General features: G+C 58.2%; 1 protein-coding gene across 8 annotated transcripts in view; it reads right to left on the bottom strand.

Moving 5' to 3' along the window:
- Positions 1-12,771, bottom strand: part of SEPT9 (septin 9) — a 212,031-nt gene that overhangs the window by 2,297 nt on the left and 196,963 nt on the right. For all 8 annotated transcript variants that reach the window (XM_011953141.1, XM_011953295.1, XM_011953381.1 and 5 more), the window contains 7 exons: positions 10,544-10,672; positions 10,035-10,116; positions 9,496-9,633; positions 7,572-7,689; positions 5,706-5,801; positions 5,339-5,435; positions 1,115-1,166 (listed from right to left, as the gene is read on the bottom strand). In XM_011953141.1, coding sequence (XP_011808531.1) covers positions 1,115-1,166; positions 5,339-5,435; positions 5,706-5,801; positions 7,572-7,689; positions 9,496-9,633; positions 10,035-10,116; positions 10,544-10,672 — 712 coding nt within the window. The remainder of the gene's footprint in view (positions 1-1,114; positions 1,167-5,338; positions 5,436-5,705; positions 5,802-7,571; positions 7,690-9,495; positions 9,634-10,034; positions 10,117-10,543; positions 10,673-12,771) is intronic.

Raw genomic sequence — 12,771 nt, 5'->3', positions numbered from 1 at the left:
CAGCCTGCCTCAGACTCAGGCCCGCCTGCACCCCTGCCACTCCCCATCCCCACTGCTTGGCTCCCCATGGGGTCCCCCAGGCCCACCATGTTGGACCAGATCTGGTACACATTTGGGGGGAAGGGTCAGTCCCCCTGGTAAGCCCAGACTCAGTCAGGACACACATATTCCAATGCATGTGTCTCTCTCTGGGTCCACCCTACAGTTGGTCCAGGGCCCAGGGACACTGCACAGACTCGGAGGGACAGGGCTGCAGTGTTCTTGCTCCAGGCCTGTGTCCAGGGTACTGGCAGGGAGGAGGCAGTGGGTGACAGCCGGCCTCCAGGGCTATGGCCTGTGGCAGGCAGGTGGCCTGGGGCAAAGGGCTGAGTTGCCCTTGTCCGCAGGAAAAAAAATTCCTGAACTCAGATTTTCATTCCTCTGCAGCTCGGGAGGAATATTTTGGAGGGAAGTTGGAAAGCCCAGTCTCCCCACGATGGCAGAAGCTCCCGGAATCCCCCACCTCTGTCCTTGCCAACCTGGAGGCCCCTCCTCTCGATAACATTCCCATCATTTGTGCCACCTGCTTGCTGAGGAAGAACTGAGGAGCCCCTGGCACTCTGGCAGGAGGCCCCCAACCCCGTTCACCTGCCCAGGCCAGGGCTCACACTCCAGGGACCACCTACCTGGCACCCTCTCTAACGGGGCTTCCCTTCCTTGCCCAGACTCAAGGGAAACAAGAAGCCTCAGCCAGGTGAAAGGGGTAGGCGTCCGGGGCCACTGGGATCGGAGCTGGAGACATCCCATGCTGCCGACAGGGCCTACACATGAGGCCTCACTGGGCCCCTAGTGGCCACCAGGCAGCTCTAACGGGCCGGGCCACAGTGGACCAAAGCTCAGCCTTCCCATCCAGCCAACTTCGCAGGGATTAAAAAAGATCTTCACTGCTTGCTTCATTTCCCAGTGGGTTTTCTTTTTAGAAGACGGGCTTCCAAGATCTTCTGAGAGCAGGGCAGGCAGGTGGCAGGGCGCGCCCACTCTGCCCAGGGCTTCAGCCCCACACCCTCCACCCACACCTGCTGTAGGGCCTCTTAGGGATGAGCCGTCAGCCCCACCCAAGCCCCCTGTCTCTCACCTGATGAGAAGGTCCCGCAGGTAGGCAAACTCACAGTGTGTGGTGTTTTCAACTAGGAGAGGAGACAGGAGGGGCTTTAATGTCCTGGTGGAGATGCTCTGCCCGGAACCCGCCTCTCTCCCCGTGCCCAGCAGTGCTAGTGCCAAGAGCAGAGCCCGAGGACGGCCCCAGGGGCAGAAAGGCAGGGGAACTGCCTGCTCTGCAGCTGAGCATAGGACACCTGGCACTGCTCTCAGTCTGGGGGATACTGGGGTGACCAGTATCAGCTCCTGCTCCTGGACAGCTCAGCTCCTGCCCTCCAGAAAGTTCCTGGCTAATGGGAGATGGCACAGTGACCAGGCCAAATAGGAGCATGGGAGGAAGCCACAGTGGAGAAGCCAGGACGTTGGTTCCCTGCACCGCTGGGGTGACCAGGGAGAGCAGGACGTCCCAGCAGAGGCCTGAAGACAGGAAGGGGGCTGGGCTGCTGGGAATGGGATGAGGCAGGAATCAGAGCTGGGATCTTAAAGAAACCCTGCGGCCCACACGGTGTTACCTACACAGCCCCGTCCACCTTGCCTGCGCTCAGAGCACACACACACAGGGACAACACACACAGGCGCTACGTCCTGTGGACGACCATTCACAAGCTCAAGAACCAGCCATGCTAAACCTTGCTCGGGGACACGGGTACTGCATACAACACACACAAGCCCAAGCTCGGGACAGTGGCCAATTCTCAGGGACGAGGAAAGACTGGGCAGGAGACCATGGGCGCCCACAAGTGCCCTCGGGCTCGAGCTGGTGGCCATCTCAGAGTGGTCATTTTATCGCTGTGCTTCATAACTCCTACATGAACACACAGTGCCTGGCACGTGTTAACTGTTACAACAGAAGGCCTTTTAACGAGGAAGGCGGTGAACGGCATCGCTGGAGGTGGAGAGCCGGGCAGGGAAGGCAAATAAAAAGACAGCCGGTGCCCTCCCGTGTGACGAATTTCATCTTCACACACCTGCAAGTGTCTCTCATGATTCCTTTGTTATCCCCATTATCTTATGAAAATGGGGCATAGAGTCTGGGTGCTGTGGCTCACGTCTGCAATCCCAGAACTTTGGGAGGCTGAGGCGGGTGGATCACAAGGTCAGGAGTTTGAGACCAGCCTGGCCAACATGATGAAACCTCGTCTCTGCTAAAAATACAATAATTAGCCGGGCCTGGTAGCAGGTGCCTGTAATCTCAGCTACTTGGGAGGCTGAGGCAGGAGAATCACTGGAACCCAGGAGGCAGAGGTTGTGGCGAGCCAAGATCGTGCCACGGCACTCCAGCCTGGGCGACAGAGCGAAACTTCGTCTCAAAAAAAAAGAAAATGGGGTATAGAGGTATAGAGAATGCAAGAACTGTGTCTGTCTGAGTTCCACAGCTCATAAGGCTGGAGCGGGATTCAGGACCCAGACACCCGGCTCCAGGCTGCCCCATCACAGAGCCATATGGCTTTTCCCCAAGTTAAAAATGTCTGGTTTTCACTTGGTAGGCCAACAGGAAGGGCCGGGGCCTCCACCTTGCCCAGTCCTCAGGTGCTCTCAGTGCTACGCCAGTTGCCTTTGCCTAGACCCTTCCTGCCATGGCCCTGTGTAGGGCGGTGTCCACACCAGAACCTCCTGCAGACTGACCAGCAGCATTCTCATCTAACACTGAGGGGCAGCGAGAGCCGGCAGGAAGAATGCAGCTCTCAGGCTGGAGTTGCAGCGTGTGATCGCTGCTCCCTGGCTCGGGCAAGTTACTCTCATTCCCTCAGTTTCCTCTTCCATAAAATGTGGATAATAACGTCACCCGCCTCTCAGGGACATGAGGATTATGAGTTCGTGGCGTGATTCATTACACTCCACATTTCTATTGACAATATTTGGGGTGGTTTCTAAGGATGGCAAAGATACAGCATCTTGTGCTGTTCACCAAGTGGGAGGCAAGAATGAGGCAGAGCCCTTACTAGCCCGGGTGTCAGGTCAGCTAGGAACTCACGGGGCCCCAATATAAAAACCCATCAGTGTTGAAGGCACATTTCCAGGGTCCTCATATAAGACTGCTGGAACGTGGGCCCCACCACCTCACAACTGTCCTGACAGGTTCCAGGCTGTTCCTCAATGCACAGGTCGGAGAGGTACAGGGACCCCAGCTTTGTGCATTTCCTGACAGTTTCCGTCACCGGCCACCTGCAGTACCCAAGGCTGGTCACCAGGGTGCAGCAGAGGCACGCCCATAACAAAGCAGCCAGACTATCTCAGGCCCATCCATCCTGAGCTCTCCTAAACCTGTCTTTCATAAAAAGGTTCCTAAACAGCAAGAATTATTTGGGCAGAGAGGAAGAGAGGAACTGCAGGCAGAGGGGCCAAGGGGAGGCAAGCCAGCCTGACATCACAGGCGGATACTGGAAAACACCCAGGCTGCTGGGCAGCTTCTGCAGGGTGGGTGGGGCAGGCTCGGTGGTAGGGGAGGAGGGCAGACAGGGGAAAAGGCCCACGTGCCTCTCCACACCCTCCTCCAGGTATGAACTCCCATCGCGAGGGAGTCTGGTGCAGGGCTGGAGCTGTGGATTCCAGAGCTGCCTCCTGTTCTGGGTCCCTTGGCAGGTTTTCTGCTCACAGCACCTCCTCAACTCTGCAAGGAGGGTGTGGGGAGCTCTTGGCATGAAATGAGATAACTCATTGAAGCCAGAGGCACTGAAGTGTTTGATGACTCCTGATAATTGTCATTATGACCATTTTCTTTGAGCAACAGCTTCCCAAAAATCTCTCGTAGTCTTTGGGACAGTCTCTCAATTCACTAAAATCTTGGCACACTGCACCCACTTTGTGGATGATGAAAACTGAGGCCCTGGAAGATTAAGAGACTTGTGCTTCCTGCTCTGCTGGACCTTTCAGCCAAGTGCTCTCCAGAACAAAGTGGCTTTTCCTGCTCCATTTCCCTCTGCACCTTCCCCTCTTCCATTCTAATGAGAAAGGAAGGGGTAGAGAGAGGAAAGGGCAGGAAACGTTTGGGCCCATCCCTCCCGCAGTGTCACCGCCAAGAGTAGGTTGAATTGTGGCCCCACCCGGGGCTCCCGTCCATTCAAAGATATGGTCAAGGTTCAGGCCTTGGTACCCATGACTGTGACCTGACTTGGAAAATGTCTTTCTTCAAAGATTCATTAAGGATCTCCAGATGGGCTCATCCACTTAGGGTAGGCCCTAAGTCCAAAGGCATCCTTATAACAAGGAGGAAAGAGGCTGGGCTCGGTGGCTCATGCCTGTAATCCCAGCACTTTGGGAGGCCAAGGTGGGCAGATCACCTGAGGTCAGGAGTTTACGACCAGCCTGGCCAACACGGCGAAACCCTGTCTCTACTAAAAATATAAAAATTAAGTCAGGTGTGGCGGTACATGCCTGTAATCCCAGATACTCGGGAGGCTGAGGCAGGAGAATTACTTGAACCCAGGAGGCAGAGGTTGCAGTGAGCTGAGATTGCACCACTGCACTCCAGCCTGGGTGACAGAGTGAGACCCTGTCTCAAAAAAAAAAAAAAGAGGAGGAGGAGGGACGGGACAGAGACACAGGGAAGAAGGCCCTGTGACAATCGGGCAGAGATTAGAGCACGTAATGCCTTTACAAGACAACCAGGAATGCTGGGAGCCACCAGAAAGAAGAAGGCACGGAAGAGGCTGGTCCTCAGGGCCTCAGAAGGAAACAGCCCCTGATTTTGGACCTCTGGCCTCGGGAACTGTGAAAATACATTTGTGTTGTTTCAAGCCCCCTCATTTGTGCCAATTGGTTACAACAGCCACCAGAGACTAAGGTGTGAGGTTCCCAGGAACTTCGGCAGGGTGAGGGTCCGAGGGTCCATCTGGCTCACAGAGCTACGGCCCACCCCTTTTCTAGGCCCAGAGAAGTTGGGCGATTTGTCCAGGGCCACACAGGTGCCCATGAAAGAGCCTGCACCAGGACCCAGAACTTGGCAGCCCCCATCCCAGCTCCTGTCTCCCCGAATCTTTCCCTGCCCGGGGAGAGATCTGGGGTGGAGGCACCTGCACAGGCCACTTGCCCTCTCACTTCCCAAGGGTTGAGTGGGGACAAGGAGACCCCTCTCTCTGGGTGGGGCAATGCAGTGGTTGAGATTCCACTCGTCCCTGGCTCAGGTGTGGCCCACAGGCTCTGGGTCAGCAGAGGAGCCTATTTCCCATCTGTCTGCAGCCCTGGCACCCGCAGCGAGTACCTTCGATGGTGCCCCACTTGGTCTTCCTCCCGAGGATCCTCTTGCCGTTGACCTGGTACTCGTGGTCACTGCCCACCACAGCAAACGGGATCATCTCCTGGGGAACGGACAGGCGGCCAGCGCTGGTTACACATGTGCGGGAAGGCCATTCCCTCCCCTGGGCCCCTGGGAGGAGCTGCCTTGAGTCTGGGGTCCCCCAAAAACGAGAGCCTCAGCCTGAGAGCACTGGGTACAGACACCTGGGCTCAGTGCTCTCTGGCCCCAAGAATATCATCTCATGGCTTAAGGCCCCCCAAACCCCCCCAACCACACCTTTCAGCAGGAACTGGGGGTCCCCCAGGAAGAACATCCCAGTGGATCCACTCACCCGGAACTTCTCGTTCACCAGCCGGTCCTCTGAGTCCTCGTCAAACTCCTTCTGGGGGTACACGTCGATGCCGTTGGACAGCAGGTCTGCGGTGATCTGGGATAGAGGGAAAGAGTTGGGCACATCCCTGTGGCAAGCTCTGCCCGACCACCGGTGTTTGCCACCACATGACCTTTACACTGTGAGCTGCCCCAGGCTCAGAGTCACGGGCAGGCTCTGGGGGTCTGTGACCCCAATCACCTCCAACTCTTGTGCCTCCTGGGGGGAGCAGGGGCAGCTGCAGGTATCCCTGCCGCCCTGAGCAAAGCTGCAGCTCCCCAGGGGCTTTCGGTCATCCTCCTGAGCACCTCCCACCTCTCTTCTCCTGCTCATCACACCCCCAAGAAAGTACTCAGGGTTAGCGAGACCTCCCCTCCTAAAACCCTTCCTAAAAAACCCTCGTCACTGCCCCCAGTTCCAGCAGGGGACCCTCCTGCAGCCCAGCCAGCCCCTGCCTGCAGTAACCTCTCAGCTCTGAGGCAGCCCGACACGGGTATGTGCAGCAGAAACATCCCGGGGAATGGCCGCTCGCCTGCCCAGGCACAGACCACAGCCCACGCGCAACTTCGGGCAGACACACCCACTTTGTGTGGACTGTCTTCCCCTGCACGTGCTGGGAAGGTCCCTGATGCCTGGTCCCAGGACGGAGTAGGTTACAGGCCCCACCCACACCCACTGAGGCAGAAGCTGTGCCCAGGCACCTTTGTTTCAGTTTTGAAGGTTCCCCAGGTGGCTCCAATGTGTTGTCCTGTCAGGAGGAGGAGACCCAGGGCTCGCCCTCTTGCTTGGATGCCCCTTCCCACCCCACAGCAGGGGCCTCGGACGGTGGCGGAAAAGAAGGCAGCAGAAACCATCCCTCTTTTTTTTTTTTTTGAGATGGAGTCTCACTCTGTTGCCCAGGCTGGAGTGCAGTGGCGCAATTTTGGTTCACTGCAGCCTCCACTTCCTGGGTTCAAGCAATTCTCTTTTCTCAGCCTCCCGAGTAGCTGGGATTACAGGTGCCCACCACCACACCCAGCTAATATTTTTGTATTTTTAGTAGAGACGGGGTTTCACCATGTTGGCCAGGCTGGTCTCAAACTCCTGACCTCAAGTGATCTGCCCGCCTCGGTCTCCCAAGGTGCTGGGATTACAGGCGTGAGCCACTGCGCCTGGCCCAACTTCTCTTCCATCTAATAAAAACCAGGCAGGGCCAGGTGAGATGGCTCATGCCTGTAATCCCAGCACCTTGGGAGGCTGAGGCAGGAGGATCCCTTGAGTCCAAGTGTTAGAGACCAGCCTGGGCAACATGGCAAAACCTCATCTCTACTAAAAATACAAAAATTAGCCAGGCGTGGTGGTATGCATCTGTAATTCCAGCTACTCCGACAACTGAGCCTGGGAGGTGGAAGCTACAGTGAGCCATGACCGCGCCACTGCACTCCAACCTTGGCAACCGAGCGAGATCCTTTCTCAAAAAAAAAAAAAAAAAGGCAAAAAACAAGGTGGGCCATGTCTCATGGCCCCTCCTTGGCCTCACTCCCTGGAAGACAGAGTCACCATCCTCCTGGTCCAGGTCTTCCCCAAAACCCCCCTCAGAGACTCTGCTGGAGAATGGGCCCTCCCCGAAAGCTGCTTTTGAGATGGGGGGAGCCGGAGAGGCCATCTGAGGGACAGCCCCCAGCAGCCACTCAGGCCAGGGACCACCAGGCCAGCCACCCGCTGGAAGAGTGACCGGCGGTTCAGTCTCCCCGACCACGTGACTCCTCTAGACTGGGTGGACCCTGCCAGGCCTGCAGCATCTCCAGGCTGCGCAGAAGGGCTGGGGCGGGTGGAGACGGAACCTACCCGCTGTTTGAAGTGGACCCTCTCCTCCAGGGTGAGTGTGTCGGCCTTGGCGATGACAGGGACGATGTTGACCACCTTGCTCAGGCGTTTCATAAACTCGATGTCCAGGGGCCTGAGGCTGAAGCAGAAGGATGTGCGTGAGGCTCATCTGGGGGGAGCGAGGGGGAGCCACCCACCTCCAAGCAGATGTTGACGCTCTCAGGTGCTGGCTCAGGGCTCACGGGGGTCCCTGCTGGCAAGGACGGGGTCCTGGGCTGAGTGGGCCAGGGCCAGCTCCAAGCACCCTCGTCCATGCGTTCTGGAGTCACAACCACACACCCACATGTCCACACAGAGTGGCTGCCGTTGGCTCAGCAGCTGTCTTGCTGTGGGGCTTTGGCTGGGAGGGGAGAGGCCAAAGAAACAGAAGCTAGCACTAGTGTGCGGTGCCCCTGCGCTGGGCAGGCTGCTCCCCCTGCACCAGGCGGGCTGCTCCCCCTGCACCAGGTGAGCTGCTCCCCTTGCCTGCTTGGCCCCAGTGAGCCCGGGGTCTGATGTGGGGAGAGCTGTGGGCGGCAGGGGCTGGCAGGGCCCTGGAACTGGAGCACTGTCTTCCCCAGTTCTGGAGCAGAGCTTTTCCCACAGTGAGAATAAGTCAGTCACAGACATGGCTGCGAGAGAATCCGGCTCCAGGCAGAAGTTCAAGCAGAGATGGCCTCATGGGACTGGGCGCCTGGGGCGGGACCAGGCAACACGCCCAGCTGGGTTCCCAGCCAAAGGGTCAGTGCTGGGGAGTGGCAGAAATGCCAGAGACTGCCCACCATCCTCGGCTTGCCCAGCTGGCATCAGGAGGGGCTTCTGCCTCCTGCCATCAGCCTCAGCTGAGGCAAAGCTCGGAGCAGCTGGAACAGTGGCCACGGGACCCCAGAGGAGCCGTTCTGCCCTGGGAGGGCACATGATCAGTTCAGGAGAGGCCCGTGGGCAGCGAGCTGGGCCCCCGCCCCTGAATGGACTCCTGCCGGCCCACAGGGGATGATGCCAGAGGGTGGGCTGGAAAACTTGGGCTTGGGTTTTCCCACAGACTCTCGTTGAGGCTGGCTGCCCACCAGCCAGGCTCCTTCCTGAACCTGCTGCCCAGAGTATGGGTTTCCCCAAACCTCTGGACTTCCTCCACCCAGGGAAGTGCGTCCGGGCCAGCAGGGGCGAAGGACCTTCTCCACCCACCCACGCCGACAAGCCACCCATGGCTGCCTCCACCAGCCCCTCCTGCTGGCCTTGGGTCCACCTCCTCCCAGCCTTGGCTCAGGGTGGGCCACAGGTGTCTGGCAGGGGGTGCACAGCGAGCCGAGGACAGAGGGTCTGTGAGGCCACAAAGGGTCCGCCTGCCAGGGCACACACAGCCTCCCGCCCTTGCAGACCTCTGGGGGTGACGTCAGGTGCGGACAGAGCCGGCGGGAGGAAAGGGCTCTTGCCAAGGCCAACAGCAGCCCCGTCCAGCCGTGGAAGGGACCAGCACTGATCTCTGTGCTTCCCGCCTAAGAACGCAGCAAACCCTCCGAGGGGTCCCATGAGGAAGGGCCCGGACGAGAAGGTCAGGTCACACTAAGGGTGCCAGGCTGGGGGCTCCCACTCCACCTGCCAGAGCCTGGCCTGAGAAGGCAGGACACAGACCACCAGACTCCAGAACAGCCCAGGGCCTGCCTGACCCTCCACTCCCCAAGACACAGCTGAAGGATGGGGACTGGGCAGGACGCTGTGTAGGGATCAGAGTGAGGCTTTGGAGGTTCAGACACGGCACACCCCCGACTTCACAGCTGGTGGCCATAGCCCCCGACTCGGCCCTTCTGTGCCCAGCAGCAGGGCAGACAGCACTGTCGGGGAATCCCAGGGGACAGAGGGAACCCAGGGCACCCAGCATGGGGACGCCGACACAGCAGGGACGTACGAATGGCCGGTGGCGGGGATGAAGTAGAGGCAGCAGTGGACGCGGGTGTCCGGGATGCGCTTCTTGCGGTTGATGTTGACCTCCTCCTGCAGGTATTTCTCGTACTGGTCATTGATGAACTTCATGATGGGCTGCCAGCTGCGTGGGGGATGGGGGACGAGTCAGCGGACACATGGGATGCCCTCCCCAAGCAGGTTACACATTCCCAGGACTCAGAGCCCAACACCCCACCTGCCAATGCATGCCCTGGGAGGTCTGGCTTGCTAAGCAGAGAGGCCACAGCCTTATCCTCGACCTCCCAAACCAGCCTCCCCAGGCTGGCCTCAGGAGGTGAATTGAGGACAGCAAGATTCCCCAGGTAATTCTGCTTTGGTCCAGAATTTTCAGACCCCTGAGACATGCGACTTTAGCAGCACGTCAGGTCCCAGGAGGTGGGTCCTGCACCCCCATAGGCTGGGGAGCCCCGAGGGCTGACTCTGGGTGGGGTCCAGGGAGCCCTGAAGCCCCTGCTAGTGCTTCTCCCCCTGGAGGGGCCTCACCAGTTCTCGTTGTTGATGTGGTCCCCGAACCCTGGTGTGTCAATCACCGTCAGCTTCATCCGGACGCCTTTCTCCTCAATATCTGCACAGAGCCACGTGCACAGAGTCAGAGGGGAGGCGGAGGACCCTCACAGACACCCCACGCCTGACTGACCCAGGGGCAACCCCAAGTAGGCAGCGATGACAACCAAGGAGGCACTGGGAAATTAACAGCCTTCCTCAGCCAGCCAGGGCACAGGCCGGTGACGGTTCCCCTGAGCATCCCTCACCCGTGACTTCTGGTGGAAAACTCAGTTGTCTGCAGGGAGCTCAGTGTGACGAGGCCCACAGGGGTCCGGGACGCTGACCCCTCACGGCCAGAGCCCCAGACTCAACATGCCGGGGATGGTGGGCACAGCGAGTCCCTGTCTTGGGGACCTGGGATTGCCTGACTTGGGCACCCTCACACAGCACCTGTGCTCCAGGAAGGCAGGGGCGTCCTGCACCCCCAGCCCGCCCCGGCCACTGACCGTGCGTGATGGACTTGATCTCGATGGTCTTTGGGATGCGCTCCTCCGAGGGGGGCTGCACTGACTTCCGGCTGATTTTGGATTTGAAGAGGGTGTTGATTAAGGTGGATTTACCCAAGCCACTCTGCCCTGGGGAGAGGATGGGAGGCCGGTCAGGGGGTCTCTCCAGAGCGGCCAGCAGGGTCTGCATGTGGGGCCCCTCCCACCCAGGCACGAGGCTCCCCAGCCTGAGATTCAGCAGTGTCTGGGCTACCGCCCGGCAATACCCCTGCCAAGCAGCACCCGGGGACTTCACCCTCGAGCCGGGTGTCCAGTGACTGTGTAAACCCACACAGCCGGGCTCTGGTGCCAGCACAACCCAGGCCACAGTCCTCTCCTGAGAGGTGAGCCGGGCCTGGGAGAGTAGGCATCTCTTGTGCCCCTTGTGCTTTCTCTGGGCAGGAGGTCTCCTGGTGGCTCAGATTTTGGACAGGACAGAGGCCAGGCTCGCGGAGGAGCCCAGGGCTGCCTGGGGTGCACCAGGTGGCCGGGATTCCTGCAGTTCACCAGGGTGGTGGGAACCAAAGCCCAGGGCAGCCTCAGGTGTTCAAACTGCTCCTTCCTGACTGGCTGGGGACTGGGCAAGTCATCTGACCTCACCACGCCTCAGTTTCCTGATCTGCAAAATGGGATAAACAATCCTTTCCCCCGTGGAGCCGGTGTGAGCATCAGGCAGGCTCACGCACGTCCCATGGGATCTGCGGGGCCATGTGCTGGGGGGGTTGGCCTGCAGGGTGGTGCCACTCGAGGGACAGTGCCTGTGTGTGCGGACAGCCAGCCCACAGGTGACTGAGACAAACAAGGATGAGGAAGTGGCATTCACAGGCAACACAACACACAGCTCACACACACACTTCACAACACACACACAATTCACACACAAACACAACTCACCTCAAACATACCTCTCACACATACCTCTCACACAACTTTCACAACACACACGAACAACTCACACATAACACACACACACAACCCTCCAGACTCGGAGCCCCATTGCTTTACCTTGCACAGAGCTGCCTTGGGTTACGCTAGCAAGCACAAAAAAAAACACCCTAGGCCAGGTGCGGTGGCTCACACCTATAGTCCCAGTACTTTGGGAGGCCGAGGCAGGAGGACTGCTTGAGCCCAGGAGTTTAAGACCAGCCTGGGCAACACAGCGAGACCCTGTCTCTATATCAAAATGTTAACAATTAGCTAGGTGTAGTGGTGAGCACCTATAGTCCCAGCTACAGAGAAGGCGGAAGTGGAAGAATTGCTTGAGCCTAGGAGTGCACGGCTGCAGTGAGCTAGGATCATTGCCACTCCACAGTGACAGGGTGAGACCCTGTCTCCTGGGCATGGTGGTGCATGCTTGAGGCATGAGAATCACTTGAACCTGGGAAGTGGAGGCTGCCGTGAGCCAAGATCATGCCACTGCCCTCCAGCCTGGGCAACAGTGAGACCCTGTCTCAAAAAAACAAAACACAAAAAACTCTAAATTACATCGATGTTCTGACTTTGATAACACCTTTCTAGGAAAAGTGTGGACTCCCAGGAGGACAAGGCTGGCGCTGAGAATCCTCAGCCTGAAATGTTGAGTAGCCCAAGGACGGACACTCCTTGCCCATCTCTCTCTGTCCACCAGGTCTGTGTCCTGGCCAAGCTCAGGTCAGGAGTTATGTCAATGTTCCAGCCATGACACCTTAGATCTAGGAGATGTCAACTGGGATACTTTAAAGTGTATCCCTTTATTATTGTTACTTTTATTATTATTATCACCATCATCACCCTCATCATCACCACCATCCCCATCAGCACCACCATCACAACACCAGCACCACTACTACCATCATTCCATCACTCCCGTCATCACTACTTCTGTCACCTTCATCACCACCACTGTCATCAAATAACCACCACCAGCACCACCGTCATCCCCATCCCCCTCATCACTATCACCTCTACTATCACCATCACTACCATCATCCCTATCAACACCACCACCACAACCAACACCATCACCATGCCCATCACCACCATCATCACATCACCCACGTCACCACTACCACCCCACCATCACCATCACCCCCATCACCACCATATCACCACCACCATCCCACCATCACCATCACCATCATCCCCATCACCACCACCACCACTCCCATCACCACTACCACCATCACCACCACATCACCACCACCATCCCA

This window comes from Colobus angolensis, unplaced genomic scaffold (genome assembly GCF_000951035.1).
Source record: "Colobus angolensis palliatus isolate OR3802 unplaced genomic scaffold, Cang.pa_1.0 Scaffold1, whole genome shotgun sequence".
In the NCBI taxonomy this organism is placed as follows: domain Eukaryota; kingdom Metazoa; phylum Chordata; class Mammalia; order Primates; family Cercopithecidae; genus Colobus; species Colobus angolensis.
Note: the sequence above shows the minus strand (reverse complement) of the source record. Positions and strands in the feature narration are given on the sequence as shown.